The sequence below is a fragment of the Malus domestica genome, chromosome 11 (genome assembly GCF_042453785.1).
Source record: "Malus domestica chromosome 11, GDT2T_hap1".
Lineage (NCBI taxonomy): Eukaryota > Viridiplantae > Streptophyta > Magnoliopsida > Rosales > Rosaceae > Malus > Malus domestica.
This window is the reverse complement of record NC_091671.1, coordinates 14,414,250-14,427,829: the sequence shown is the minus strand read 5'-3', so window position 1 is coordinate 14,427,829 and position 13,580 is coordinate 14,414,250. Positions and strand designations below refer to the sequence as shown.

At 38.6% G+C, this 13,580-nt stretch overlaps 2 protein-coding genes and 1 non-coding gene across 5 annotated transcripts; all 3 read right to left on the bottom strand.

The window, feature by feature from the left end:
* Positions 1-1,266: 1,266 nt before the first annotated feature.
* Positions 1,267-6,048, bottom strand: LOC103448009 (protein RETICULATA-RELATED 1, chloroplastic-like). The gene is made up of 7 exons (XM_008387245.4): positions 5,399-6,048; positions 5,202-5,300; positions 4,802-5,022; positions 3,514-3,583; positions 3,164-3,243; positions 2,338-2,402; positions 1,267-1,805 (listed from the first exon to the last, which is right to left on the bottom strand). Exons 1-7 carry the CDS (start codon positions 5,918-5,920, stop codon positions 1,612-1,614), a joined length of 1,251 nt encoding a protein of 416 aa, XP_008385467.1. The 5' UTR covers positions 5,921-6,048; the 3' UTR covers positions 1,267-1,611.
* A 132-nt stretch (positions 6,049-6,180) lies between these two features.
* Positions 6,181-6,262, bottom strand: TRNAS-GCU (transfer RNA serine (anticodon GCU)). The gene has a single exon. It is a non-coding gene; the product is annotated as a tRNA-Ser (tRNA).
* Positions 6,263-7,434: 1,172 nt separating this feature from the next.
* Positions 7,435-11,764, bottom strand: LOC103448010 (BTB/POZ domain-containing protein At3g44820). Of its 3 annotated transcripts, none has more exons than XM_008387246.4 (3): positions 10,900-11,764; positions 10,314-10,383; positions 7,435-9,827 (listed from the first exon to the last, which is right to left on the bottom strand). In XM_008387246.4, exons 1-3 carry the CDS (start codon positions 10,947-10,949, stop codon positions 8,043-8,045), a joined length of 1,905 nt encoding a protein of 634 aa, XP_008385468.2. In that variant the 5' UTR covers positions 10,950-11,764; the 3' UTR covers positions 7,435-8,042. The 3 variants fall into 3 exon arrangements, with proteins under 3 accessions (XP_008385468.2, XP_028944448.1, XP_070664985.1); XM_029088615.2 differs by having other exon boundaries at positions 11,500-11,764; XM_070808884.1 differs by having other exon boundaries at positions 10,830-11,471.
* Between the last annotated feature and the right edge of the window lie 1,816 nt (positions 11,765-13,580).

Genomic DNA, 13,580 nt, shown 5'->3' with positions numbered 1-13,580 from the left:
CAGTACAGTCCGACATACTAAACAAGGCATCCAAAAAAAGGGGAAATACATTGATGACTTGTAATAGAACTTATGCTTGATAGAAATATTAGTATCGTATAGAATTGACAAATGAGATGCGTTCAATAAAATTTTAAAAACTCACATAATATTTTCAAAGGAATCGGTTTGTATATTCATAATGATACTATGAGCGCTTTAGGGCACCTGCAAGATATGTTTTCAGATAACGCTATACAATTACAACCTGTCTTTGCCCAATGGATACAAAACACCCTTGGTGCAACAACATGCACTAGTATCATTTGAAGAATGTTAATAAATTCCAAAATCCATTTCGTCGCATCGTAGTGACTACTGTCTTTTTGATTGGTACTATAGAGGAAAGCACATGTGCGAGCGGCTGTGGATGAAGTGGATGCGAGAATGTTGGCTTGAGTAACACAAACAATTGTGAGAATCCAATGCTCCAAAAACCTAAGTGTTCCTCCACAAGGTTCGGCCACGGAGGAAGGACGTGGAAGACAAAGAAATTGTTCGAGTAACTTTTTATCTAATAATAACATGCTTGATTAAGTAAAAATCTTTTACAAGAAGGTTGACTAAAGATTTCTCGTAAAAACACCAGCCCAGCTTAATTTATAATTAGAATATTTTCAATCTTTTTTTAGTCCATGTTAAGACTGTACCATAACAAAGTTACAAATTCTTACAACATTAGGATCTCTATCAATCTAACAGTCAGTTTAATTTTATTTTTTGACTTAGCACTGTTGGATAGCAAATATAAACTTTTGTCAATGAGGGTGCCGTGTAAAATATGATGGTTAACTAATTGTTCGATTGGTCTAAATAACCTGGGTTTTTTTTTCTTAGTAAAAGTACGATATTTATTTATTAGAAAAGAAATGTACAATAAGAGGATAGTGGTACATATATGGACCTCGATAAAAGTCTTACCCATGCCCGACAAAACCGTTACGTAAATCTCAATCACCCGTTTTCATAATATATAAAAAAACGTTGTTAGGCGTGGTCTGATGCAAACTCGTCAAAGGGTGTATTAATGGCATTGGAGAAAAGGCAGTGGTAGCTCGGTTGTCAATCACTCGTTGCAACATAAATTAAATACCAAAGCAAAATCGTACCATTGTCAAATGAAATTGCAACCTTCAGTTGTCTTCACGTGCATCAACGGTTAAAAATCGTTCTCTCCCGGAATTGATGATTACTATTATTCAGTTAAGATGGTAAAAGATCATGTGGTAGACTAGAGGCATGCCATTGCTAGCATGATAAATTCTTATATAACGGCAGCCCTCCCACAGTTCGTGTACGCAAACGTGAGTTCCACTTTCTATGAGAGGGCAGCCGTATATAAGAGTTTCTTTGTTACCACTAACGTTACCAATATCAATCATGTACATACCAAATGTTTCAATTTCACCATTAAACCACTGAAATTTCCCGGAATTTTTTTTTATCTAGGTCAAACCCCTATCGAATTGATCTAGCAGACAAAATCTGAGTGAAAATGTAAAAGAACGTATCGTCCGTTTGACATCTGAAAACTGAGAAGCTACATCTGTTGGTAATTGGTATGCATTGCTGCTACTGCACTCCGCTTAATTTAGCCCAATCTACGAACTGCATACCACCGTAGATATTGTTGGCGAATCGTACGCCTATAGTGAATGCCATCGCAACAGGCGGGACACGTTTTGCCAACGGTGATGCTTCAACCAGCCCTTCCAGACCGTTTACGATCTGATAACGAGTGTTGGACGAGACAGCAAGAAATACACCTGATTTAACAGAGCAAAACAGTTTGTGTAACTGAGGTTGGCAGGTTGCACATGCAAAAATGTACACAAGTAATCAAAGTGACTAGTAAATTAGTGTCATATGAATAAAGCGAGAATAACTTGCAGTGACGACTGCATTAATATTAACTTTTGGTTTTAGGACAAGAATATGCTTCCGCTCCATCGAAGATCTCGGAAACAACTGATCCAAATGTAGTAATATACTGTTCCCTTCTTTTCAAGTGCAAAAACAAAAGCTGTGTCAAGTACCATTTGACATTATTCCTATATCATAAGATACCATTTGGCACAGATTTATCAGATCAGAACAGGGAATTAATTTTATCCAGCGACCATTTGTCGAAATATAGTTTATGCATATCTTTTAGTTATTTATTCCATGACTTCACAACTAAGACCGACAGAAACTTGCTTAACCAATATACAGCAGTAGATAGTTCAATGACAAGTTTGGACTTGTAAAAAAAGATGAGGAGAAGAATTTAAATCTGAACAAGAGAGCAGGACCTACCCCAAAGAGCGGCACTTTTCACGAGAGGAGGCACGGGTATGTCCCCTTCTGACTTGTTTACGCTCCTGATGACACACAAGAATAAGAGAGTGAATACTGTCATTAAAAAGGAGAATTTGTTTTCATTTTGGTTTGGTTCGGTGAAAGTTTTGGGCGATCTTTGTATTTATACCATTCAAAACACCTAATTCAGGTTGTCAGTACCAATTTACCAATTTCACTGTTGTGGACAACAATAAATTAACTTAACAATGGAAGGATCTTTATGTTCCAAATACAATGTCTTTTCCCCCGACAGCTTGGGCAGGCACAATGATCAGCGTAATAAGTATGAAATGTTAGGGCCAGTTTGATGTGATCCATTATCGTAACTATATAAGTATCAAAAGTTAAGGCCAGGTTGATAACCATTTCATTTTTTGTTAGAAACAGAGGAGATAATGCATGAGAGAAAGGAGAGATGTAGAAGGGTGGAGGAAGGATGGTGGGAGAGAAGTGGAAGATATGCATATAGAATGGTAAATGAAAACTAAAAGCTGGCAACAATTTCGAGTTGTTCACTTTCAAGTTTCATTTCATACTCTCCTTCATTACTCCCTCCTCTGTCCCTCTACCCTTCTTCATGCCTCTTTTTCCTCATACGCATTCCCCTCTACCTCTCACACACACAAAAATGAAAGCTAAAGCCTAAAAACGAAAGGGTTAACAACAGGCCCTTAAAAACACATTTAATAGCAGATATCCAAGCAGATATCCAAGCAAGAGTGACTGACATCTGACAGAAAAACAGACATAACATGAAAATTATATTTAGATAAAAGCACACCTTTTGGCATTCATGATCATATTTGCAATTCCTTGTCCAATAAGACCGCATACAAAGCCAACTGATCCGTACAACACACCCTGGACCAACATGTTTCAATCAATTAAAAAGAACCAGAACCCAGATTTTGGTCTAGACAATTAAGAATGCTACATGAAACTGGTACAGAAGCCTAATTTGAAGAGAGAATCATTAAGCAAGAACTACATTAAAAAAACTAAAGAGTGAAAAACTCCACCCTGCCTCTTCTTAATGGAACATTTGTCTTCAATATTTTCAGTCCAGAAGTCAACGAATTACTTATTCGTTACTAAAAGAAAAAGTTAAACATTGCTAATCAGATGTATTACCTTATAGAAGTATGTGGCTGTTCTCTGCTGGACTGTGAATTTACATCCCGGCCTTTCAGCTTCAAAGACGCTGCATAAGAGGAATATATTCAGTGAAAAATTTAATGAAGACCATGCAATGCTTCACAAAAGAAGAATTCTAGGAGGACTCATCGATTTGAATTCAACCTCAAGACATAAGAGAATACAATTATGAGGTCCCAAAAAGGTCCCAAAAGATAACCCTAAGTTACACTCCCACATTTGTTAAAGAAATTTAATTTATGTCACCATCTCAGTCATTGTGTTTTCATCAATTTCTGCAGCTCAACATGGGGCTCACAAATTATTGGGAGCCAACCAAAACAGTAAATGAGGAAGAATGAAAGGAAACAGCTTTTCCCAATGGGTAGGCTCACTAAGATCTCCTCCTTCGTGTTAAACCATTCACAAGACTCACACCAAACCCTTTCATATTGAACTTAAGTATCCCAAAGCAGACAAATTCAGTATTAAAATCACACTGGATCCTCATTGTAGCAAGCAGTGAGGGAACAGCCTAACAGTTCATTTTTGGCTTTGCAATGTCCACAATACAATGACCTCAAAACAAGATAAACTATAATTTCATTGGAGCCAAAAGTAGATATCATAATAACCTATCAAACAAGAGAACATAACTAACCAAAAAATGAATCATAGAAACAACCTTTACGATGATCAACCTAAATGGATAGCATACTGCAATTAATAAAAAAACTTAAACAACAACAACAACAAAGCCTTTTCCCACTAAGTGGGGTCGGCTATATGAATCCTAGAACGTCATTGCGCTCGGTAGCGCAATTTCGTTCAAGATTCATTATCATAAGGATTCGACGTAAAAAATTAATAAAAAAAGTTCAAAATATAAAAATAAAAAATACAGCTAACGTGTAAAGATGAATACAGGCAGAAATAATGAAACAGGCATGATGTTAAAGATTAATAGTTTCTAGCTGTCTAATAAGATCAGAATGATGAGGAATTATGTTTTTGACAAAAAAAAAAGATGAGGAATTATGTTTCCAACGAATTCCACACAAAGTTTTTCGTGCCCTGAGTTGAGTAACATATAGCATCACCATTTTAATGATCCCAATGAAACAAATTAAAAATAGAAACAGAGGCAACTGGTAAGATGGACTACGTTCAAGGTAATAAACAATACAAGATTGGTACTTGTTGAGGTCTTACCGCGTTCAAGTCAACATCAGATAAACGTACAGCAGAATACTAGCATCCTAAAATGCTGTGTTGCAAGGCTAACCTGCTAGGAAGAGAGGCACAAGCCTGTTGCACGCTTCCTAATAAACCTCGTGACACTGATGGCTTTCCAATCCGAGCATAGGGTGCCAACATGCCAACCAAAGCAATGTCAACCACTATTCCAACCAAAAGATCAGCAGCATACAACTCAAACTCCGCCCAGAAATCCTTTCCCCTTTTCTGAACTTCTGCAAATGTTGCACAACAAGAATCTATGACTATCTGCATTACAAAGGTGGACAATGAAAGATCTCTTTAGTAGTTAACAAGATCAGAGATTGTAAACCGGTCCGGTTTCAATGCAAGGTATACATGTAATGTAACTCATAGGATTATCACCAATGCCATCAATCACTCAAAAAAATATTAAAACCGAAGAGAAAAAAATGACAAAAGCAAACCTCTGTCCCAACTTTGAAAAGAAAGGAAGGATCAGCCAGCATCCGGTTACGTAGCATTGAGCAGTACTTGATCAAAAAACCCAGTGGCCAAACTGAACCCTGAATTTCAATCACAACCCCAATAAGAATCGTAGCGAAAACCATAATTTGAAGGTTTTTCAACAGAAATGACGATAAGATTAAGGAAAAATTCAAACCTGCAAATCCAAGTAGCGGAGAAGGAACACCTCCCGAAGCCCAGTAGTCTTAGCAGCCTCAAGCATGTCCAAAGGAAGCTTCACTCCCCGCGCTTCGCTCTCCTTCATCACCTCATCAAACTTCAGCAATGGCCCAAACTCCTCTCCCTCTCCGCCCTCCTCTTTACCCCCGCCGTCTCCTTCTCCTCTTCCTCTGCCACCAAATGAATCGCCGCCATCACCACTGTCATTTCCTCCGCCGGAGCCGTCGATTTTCGGCTCAGAAACCATCGCTTTCGCCTCCGTGAAATCACCATTTTTTTCCGCGACAGAAATGGTCTCTGATCCCGCGCAATTGAGATGGAAACGGCGGTTGCGAGACGGCGAATGGTGTAAAGCCACCAGCTTTAACGAGTTTGCGAGTTCGGAATGGGGTTTAGGATTTTGGAGACATTGCAGAGGAGCTCTGGCCTCGGAGGCGGAGCTGGAAACGACGGCGTTTGGCAGGTGCGCATGCGATGGTGGCGGCGAGCAAACTGACATTGTGTGTAAACTGGCACGAACGGAAGTCAGAGACTCAAACAGTTCCTAAACAATTGACTGAGGGGATTGTAATCACCTGCGGTCCAGTCAGTGGAAAACTTCCAGATGGCAATAGGTGATTGGTTGCAGTACAATTTCGATAACTGACTGAGAGACTTGAACTCTCGCGGGGATTTATCGCCTGAGGTTTGGTCCGTACGAAAAGGAGCACGTGGCAGAAGGTGAATGGCTGTAAAATATTCAAAAGAAAAAAAATTTATCGACGCCTGAGAGATTCGAACTCTCGCGGGGAAACCCCATGTACTTAGCAGGCACACGCCTTAACCACTCGGCCAAAGCGTCGATTGATGGTATGCTTGCTTCGTTTACTACTTGAACTATAAAAAAACATATTCGTTTAACGACAAAGCATACCTAAGTTTAGCCAAGTTGACTATACAAGCATGATCCATCCTCTGCACTCAATTCAAATTTCTCCCTTCGTATTTTAAATGAATTTAGTGTAATTATCATATCATTTGTTAATTTTTCCCATTTTCCCTCCCTATCTTATAAGGAAGGTCCGCAAGATATAGAAATAAATCATAAGGGCCTATTTGGCATCCTTCTTGGATTTAATTTTTTTGTTTATTAAACTAATGAGAACTAAGTAATTTAGTTACATTCACATGTGCTCGAATCACACATTCAAACTCAAAAGTTTAGAAAAATAAACACCACTGTCATGATAATGAAAAGATCAGAAGTGTGAAATTATTTTCCTGTTACTTATACCATACTATTTCATACTTACAGTTATGACTTGGTTCTTAAAGTACAACTTTTACTCCCTAGACCATATTTAGCAAGCATTTATGAATGTGTGGTGTACTTTTTGAACACGTGACAAGTATTTATTGGACGGATGATGCAACTATGCATTTGATACCAGAAAGTTTCTCTCCACCACATTAGAGAGATGTGAATAAGCTAATGAGCTTAGTCTTACCTAGCCGTCAAGAAACGAATAAATACTTCCATCTCCAAGCTTAACTCATATACTTAGCCTTACAAACTCAAAATAAACGAAATAAAATGAAAATTAAAACTTCTGGTTTTTCTCTACACTCTTAAGATGTTTGACATCTTGGATGGTGGGCACTTTAATTTAAACAAGTAAGCATGTCTTTTAAATTCAAATAATTGCAATGTTTCATACTTTACCTTATTAAAATCTTATCACCTAACTTTTTACATTAAAATCTGTCACACAGAAATTTTCTTTTCTTCGGTGGCATTATTAGCAGTTAGCACTCCAAGCAAAAAAGAAACATTGACGATGAAAACTTTGGCCGTCTCTGCTTAGAATTTGAACAATTAAACGGAAAAACCGGGGATGTAACCGGTTATTTATCCCTCTCTCTGTCTCTCACATCACGTAACACAATAGATTAAACAGACTCGGACCTTGCCTTTGCTTTCAGCAACTGCACTCCCTCATTTACAGAAAATTTCCACTGTTTAATGAACAGAAATTCCAATCAAACCACCTCAAGGGAAGGCAAACAAATTCAGATATATGACAGCTGATATTTTCCAGTATTTCACAGACCTATAAGTTACAATTTGGTTCATAAGGATGTACATGTATAAACCCAGAAACAAGCTAACTGGAAGAAAAAAAACCAAAAGAAGGAAAATTTCTTCTCTCTGTGAAACAAGGTCTATTTACTTGTCACAAGGCCCCTCAAGAAGAGGAGCGCGGACCTATGAGTTCAAATCTTGGATGTGACTAGCATTCCGTTACAGGTAAGGTAACCGTAACTTCTTGAAATAAAACGCTTCATCCTACGATGACTGCAAAGTTCCAACCACTGTCGTATAAATAGGTGAAAAGAATTTCTCTCTGTACTCAGAATCCAAATTTACAACGACAATATTTCTATTAGTATGGATAGGTTGCGTACCATCCTCCGTTCAGACACTTCTGGAACTATTCTGGTTGGTTAACAGAAACATGAAGGAAATGAAACTATCTCAAAACATGGAAATCGTTTCGAGAATGTTGATTATGAATTTTTCCATTCCTTTCTCACATATTTTCTGGGAACCAACCAGAGCCTCTACTTACCGAGGCAAAGCTTTAATTGCTTTGTAAGGAAATTTTCTTGTGTCTAAAATGCAAGGTCGAAGGACGTGCCTGCTCAACTGATGATCTTGGGGATGGCCGAGTACTCTCAACAGTATCTGGTTTAGCATCAGAGGGTCTCGAAAGAAGACTGCACCCAATCCTCCTGCCAACCACACGAGGAGAACTGAGGGAGCTATGTGATTTGCTCACCTTTTTCATCTCTTGCTTTATTTTACTGAACTCTTCTTCGAGTTCACCAACTCTAGATCTCATCTTTTCCATATCCACCTTTAAAACGCGATTCTCACGCACCATAGTCACCCACCCATCCCTCTGTATAATCTGGCCAGCCATGTCACCTGGGACAGTCGCAGGACCTGCAGGGCCACTTTGAGTTTCCAAGCCATGAAGACAACCAGCTAGAGCGGTTCTCAAATGCATCTGCTCAAAGAACAGGACTTGAAGAACAACTCTAAGTGGCAACCTCTCATTTTGAGATGCATGGGAACATGCATCAATAGATAGCTTCTGGAAGTCAATGATGCTGCACAGATCTTCCTTCTCTTTATCTGAGAGCCAAGGGTGTGCCTTGAAGTATATATCCAGTGACCTATACAACCCATCATATAAAGTTCTTGAAGATTCTGGGAGGGCCTCCGCAAGAGAGCGTATCATTCCTGGTTTTAAAGTCACATCCGAAGCAACCTCCGCAATATAGCTATCTACCAACTTTGCAACTTTCTGTAAAGGTCTTGATGATGGTGATGTTTCCATGTCAAATGATGACGGAGAAAATGGTGTAGCCCTTGATTCTGATGACATAAAATGATGTATTATTCGTTCAACACAGTCAGTATCATACAATGCATCAGTATCTGAATAAGTAGGAATCAGAAGACCATCTAGGGTTGCCAATTCCAGCTGCATCCCTATTCTTCTCTCCAAAGCGTCCTTGCAGGTTTGACTGACACCCAATATTAATGCAACACGAAGAAGACCAAGTAGAAAACGGCAAAATGATTTTCCCTTCTTGAGGGGAAGAAGTTTTTCAATGCTTTCTAAAACTACCCTTTGATCAAGGGCAATGGGCGTCAAACTAAAACTTGTAACTGTTCTGGGTATACCGTGTTGTCCACCCTGCCATCGTCCTAGGCCAGGCAGGTACTTTCTGGTATAATGCATTATAGCACCTACTAGGTTTTCGGGTCTTATACCCCTTGTTTCCATTGTCTTGATAAGCCTCTCAAACAAACTCACACTAAGGTATGAGATGTCTTCAAACCACCAGTTAGACTCAGAGCTTCGAATTCTCGCTCCAGTGTTAATTCCGTTCCATAGGATGCTTCCACCAGGACTCTGTAAGCTACCATACATCATCATGGGCCATCCAAACAAACTAGGATCTGTACAAACCATCACCGATATAGCATTTACACACTTGTTTACTATGTGAAGCTTTTCTGCCCTTTCAATTACAGTCTCACAACTTTGAAGAGCCAAGATAGAGTCTTTCCAGTTGTGAAGTACATTCTTATGGAAGAAACTCTCTGACTTTGAGAGCAAGTTTCCTTCTCCATACTCATCTGTCATTTCAAGGTAGTCCGCTGCACAGTACACGATTACTACATTTCTTGGAGTCAATTCCACTCGCATACCATAGCAGAATTTAGCTGCAATCAGAAACATGTCAGGGCCACCTGGGAGTTCCTCCAGAACTGCAGTGAAAATGCTCTTGCGTGTGCTTTTGGACTCTTCGTACATATGTGATATCTTCCCACATTTTGATATGAGAGGAAACTGGAGATTATAAATATTATAAGTGACAAGTCCTACTTAAAATTCACAATTAACAACTATGATTTTATTTTCCATTATAAAAACATCCTTAGGGGGAAAGACAACAAGAACAACAACAGACCGCAATATAGAAAAAGCCACACCAACTGCAGAAATAAACCTAACATAACATAAAAGCTAATCACTAATGGTGAAACGAAGCCATCAGCGACATGAATATAATATTAGGGGATAGCGGCAGGGGGGACAACCACTCAACCCCTATTTTTGGACCGGACACATATATTGGAAGCTTAGAGTGCACGGCCAATTTACAAGAGAGAAGCGAAAAGCTTAAGGCTTATGGCTAAATCTAGCATAACTTACCAAACTAGTCAACTACTTATTTCTGATGCTTGAGAACAACCCAAGCCTTTCTATTTTCTATCCATTCTCAATCCCCCCAAATTGCAGAACCACCGCATCAAATGATAGGTGCATACATACCTTGTGAAGATGGAAGCTCACGCCGTCCACGACCACAGTAATATCACTTGGCAATCCCGCTTTGCAAAACCTTACAGAGAGAGAACAAACAAAAAAAAAATAATACATCAATTCCATACTCTCCAGCTTCCTTCATTAGTCAATGAAATAATGAATTTCCATTTGAACAGAATAAGGTTTATTTGGATTGAATTATAGACTTGTATCTGAATTGAACTATAAAATTGAAAGCTGTAATTCAAATGGAATCAAACTCTGCTCCTCTGTCCTTACAGATAAATTCAACAACCAATTAATTAAATTCGAATAAAGTCCTAAAAAAGAAGAATAATGAAGATTAAAGCCTTGAAGAAAACTTAGTAACGGAGTGATTTAATAAACAATTTACAATTTAACAAAAGGGGTTTATTCGTTATTGAATTATAGAATTCTATCTGAATTCAAATAGAATTGAAGGCTGCAATTGAAATATAGTTAGATTCTGGCCTTAAAGAACATTAATTTTGAGAATTGAACCTGGAAGAAAAGGGTCATATTTCTGTCCATGAAAGTGGTGTACAAGGGGAGGGAGGGAGAGAGAGATTACCAGTCATTGCCTTGTCTGCAAAACTCAGAAACCTTCCCAGCTGGAGCCATGGCTGAGGTGGGAAGAGAGAACCTTTACTCTCTCTCTCTCTCTCTCTCTCTCTCTCTCTAGGAAAACAAGAGCTTCATGAAATTGGGTGGAGAGGAGGAACAGAGACCCAGAAACCAGTTGTTTAATCAAACTTCAAAAGTGAAAAGGAGGGGTTAAAGACGGGCAGCAAGCAACGTAAGTAGGAATCCAGGTCCAACTTAGTCAAACAAATGCCGAGTGCCCCTTTACAGCTCGCTCGCCCTCTCTTTCTCTCTCATCAAATGAGAAAACCCCAAAACCCCACACCCACCACGACCACCAAACACCATAAGATGGGATGGGACCATAAATAAACAAAAAAACCCAACACAAATTCAAATTTAATCAAAAGACAAAAACCCAGAAAAGGATGCACAGATCACGACGCCCTCAATGAGTGAGCAAAGCAAAGTTCATAAAAAAAAACTACGAAAATTACGACACCCAGAAGAGGCCGGCATGTGCGGGAACAAAGTCATGGGGTCGAAGCAAGCAAAAGCATCAATCACTGGCCGAGAGGGAGGGAGGGACCTTTTTTGCTCTTTAGCCGGCCGAGAAAATAATGGGGTTTTACTTGTTGGAGACAAACGGTAATTAATCATTTATGTCTGAGGCTTTTTGGCAAGCACCTTCGCTGCAATCATTTTCCGAGCCGCGTGGTGTCGGATCGTCGCGGTAGTTTTCGGTTGCGATCGATTTTTATTACAAGTAAACATGGGTTTTTCAGGGAGATGATTGTGAGCGTGGGGTGTGGTGCCCACCAAGAACACTCCACTCTTTTTATTTTTTTTGAGGTAGAAGAACACCCCATTCTTAATTTCTTATAGTTGGTTGAAGATTCTTCAAGGAGTTGTAACTACTTTTATGGGGTCCTACATGTGACGTTTTGTATAAGCTATTTTATGTTCTTCAGAGTGGGTGTGGACTTCCATGCTGCTTCATTCAATACTGTGAGCGTTTTAGGAGTTAAATTTGATTTTTACAATTATTTTGAATTTGGCTTATTAATTGAAATGTCTCGTGAAACTACCATTTAGTCTTGTTTGTACCATATTTTATCATTTTGAAACTACCAAATACCGGTTAACTTTATTAAGACATTCTAGCCGAAGCACATGGATTCTTCTCCAGTTAAGAGAACAATCACAATGCGACACATGTTAACATTAGAATAAAAGCTCTTAGAGTCCACATCAACCCTAGCGGAAGCCAGAGACTCCCCTCAACTATAAAAGAGACTATTCTCCTATAATTAATTCCTAAGGCCATTATTGTGCTTAAACTCATAATTAGAACTCACTAATAATGATTATTCTTGAACCTATGCATTGTGTAAACTCTTTTTTATTAATGAGAACTCCTCTACCATCGTGGACATAGCCCAACTTAGGGTGAACTGCGTTTATCTTGTGCTTAATTTTCTATCTTTGTTTCTCTACCTATCCACCTACACTTAGTGATCGGAGCAATCTTGCATTGGTCACAAACTTAACACTTTAAGTTATTCCAAAGCCCATCCAATTTTGTGCATCAACATATGTGGTTGTTTGTGGGAATCAACACTAATTCCTACTCTCACCAGCTTCGTCAAGCTGGTTTCCATCGTTCGTACGCTCTCTTTCAATTAGGCAACCCTCACCAACATGGGGAGCGAAATAGGCCACAACATGCAAAACGACACCCATTCATGTCTAGTGCGAGGCAACGAATGAGGGAAAGGAAGAAGGTTGAGAGCGGGAGTTAATCTATTATATTTAACTTGTGAGTAGGGCTGGACATGGTACGATATGGTTTGTGCGTGAATTGATACCGGAACCAAAACCAAAACCAAAAGTACCTCTCAATTGGTCTGATATGGTTTTGTTAATATCAAGTTTTGCTGCAGAACCAATCTCATTCTGATCAGCTTCGGTAGCAAAGAGCAATTCTAGAAGTTTATTGCAATGATGAAGAAAAATATTAAATCATTTACTATATATATATTATTTATATACAAAATTGCACATTTACTACGATTTAATAAGTTCATATAAAATCATGATTCAAATATTACAAACTATACACTAAAACTAACAACAAAATCGATAAGTTATACTAAGAAATCCCAAACTACCCACAAAGTATCAAATACGCCTCTAATAACAAGAACATTGTCACTTGAAGACTTCACATTTCTTTGAACACCTCCAAACAAAGGACCTTCAGAGTGAACTATTGCCCCTAATGCTTGAGCCTCAACAATTGTTGCCTCTCTCTATCTGCATGGACATAAGCATGTGGGAATATATATTTGATCTCAATCAAGAAAAATGAATAGATATACAAAACTTGAAGCCAAAAGTTAACTAGTAAAGACTTGAACAGATGTACGAATCTCTAACAGTCCATACAAGAAGCCAAAAATTAACCAATAAAGACTCGAACAGATATACAGAAAAACTTTAACAAGAGCATGAGTGTCAAATTAACATTGCATATACAATGAATGGAGTAAATACAGAACTTAGGGTTCGAATAGTGCATGCAAACAAATGAGTAGAGGTTCGTCTTAATCCAAAAAATCTCCCAAAATAGAGAAATAGAGCAGTAGTACCTGAGAGAGCTCTCAAAAA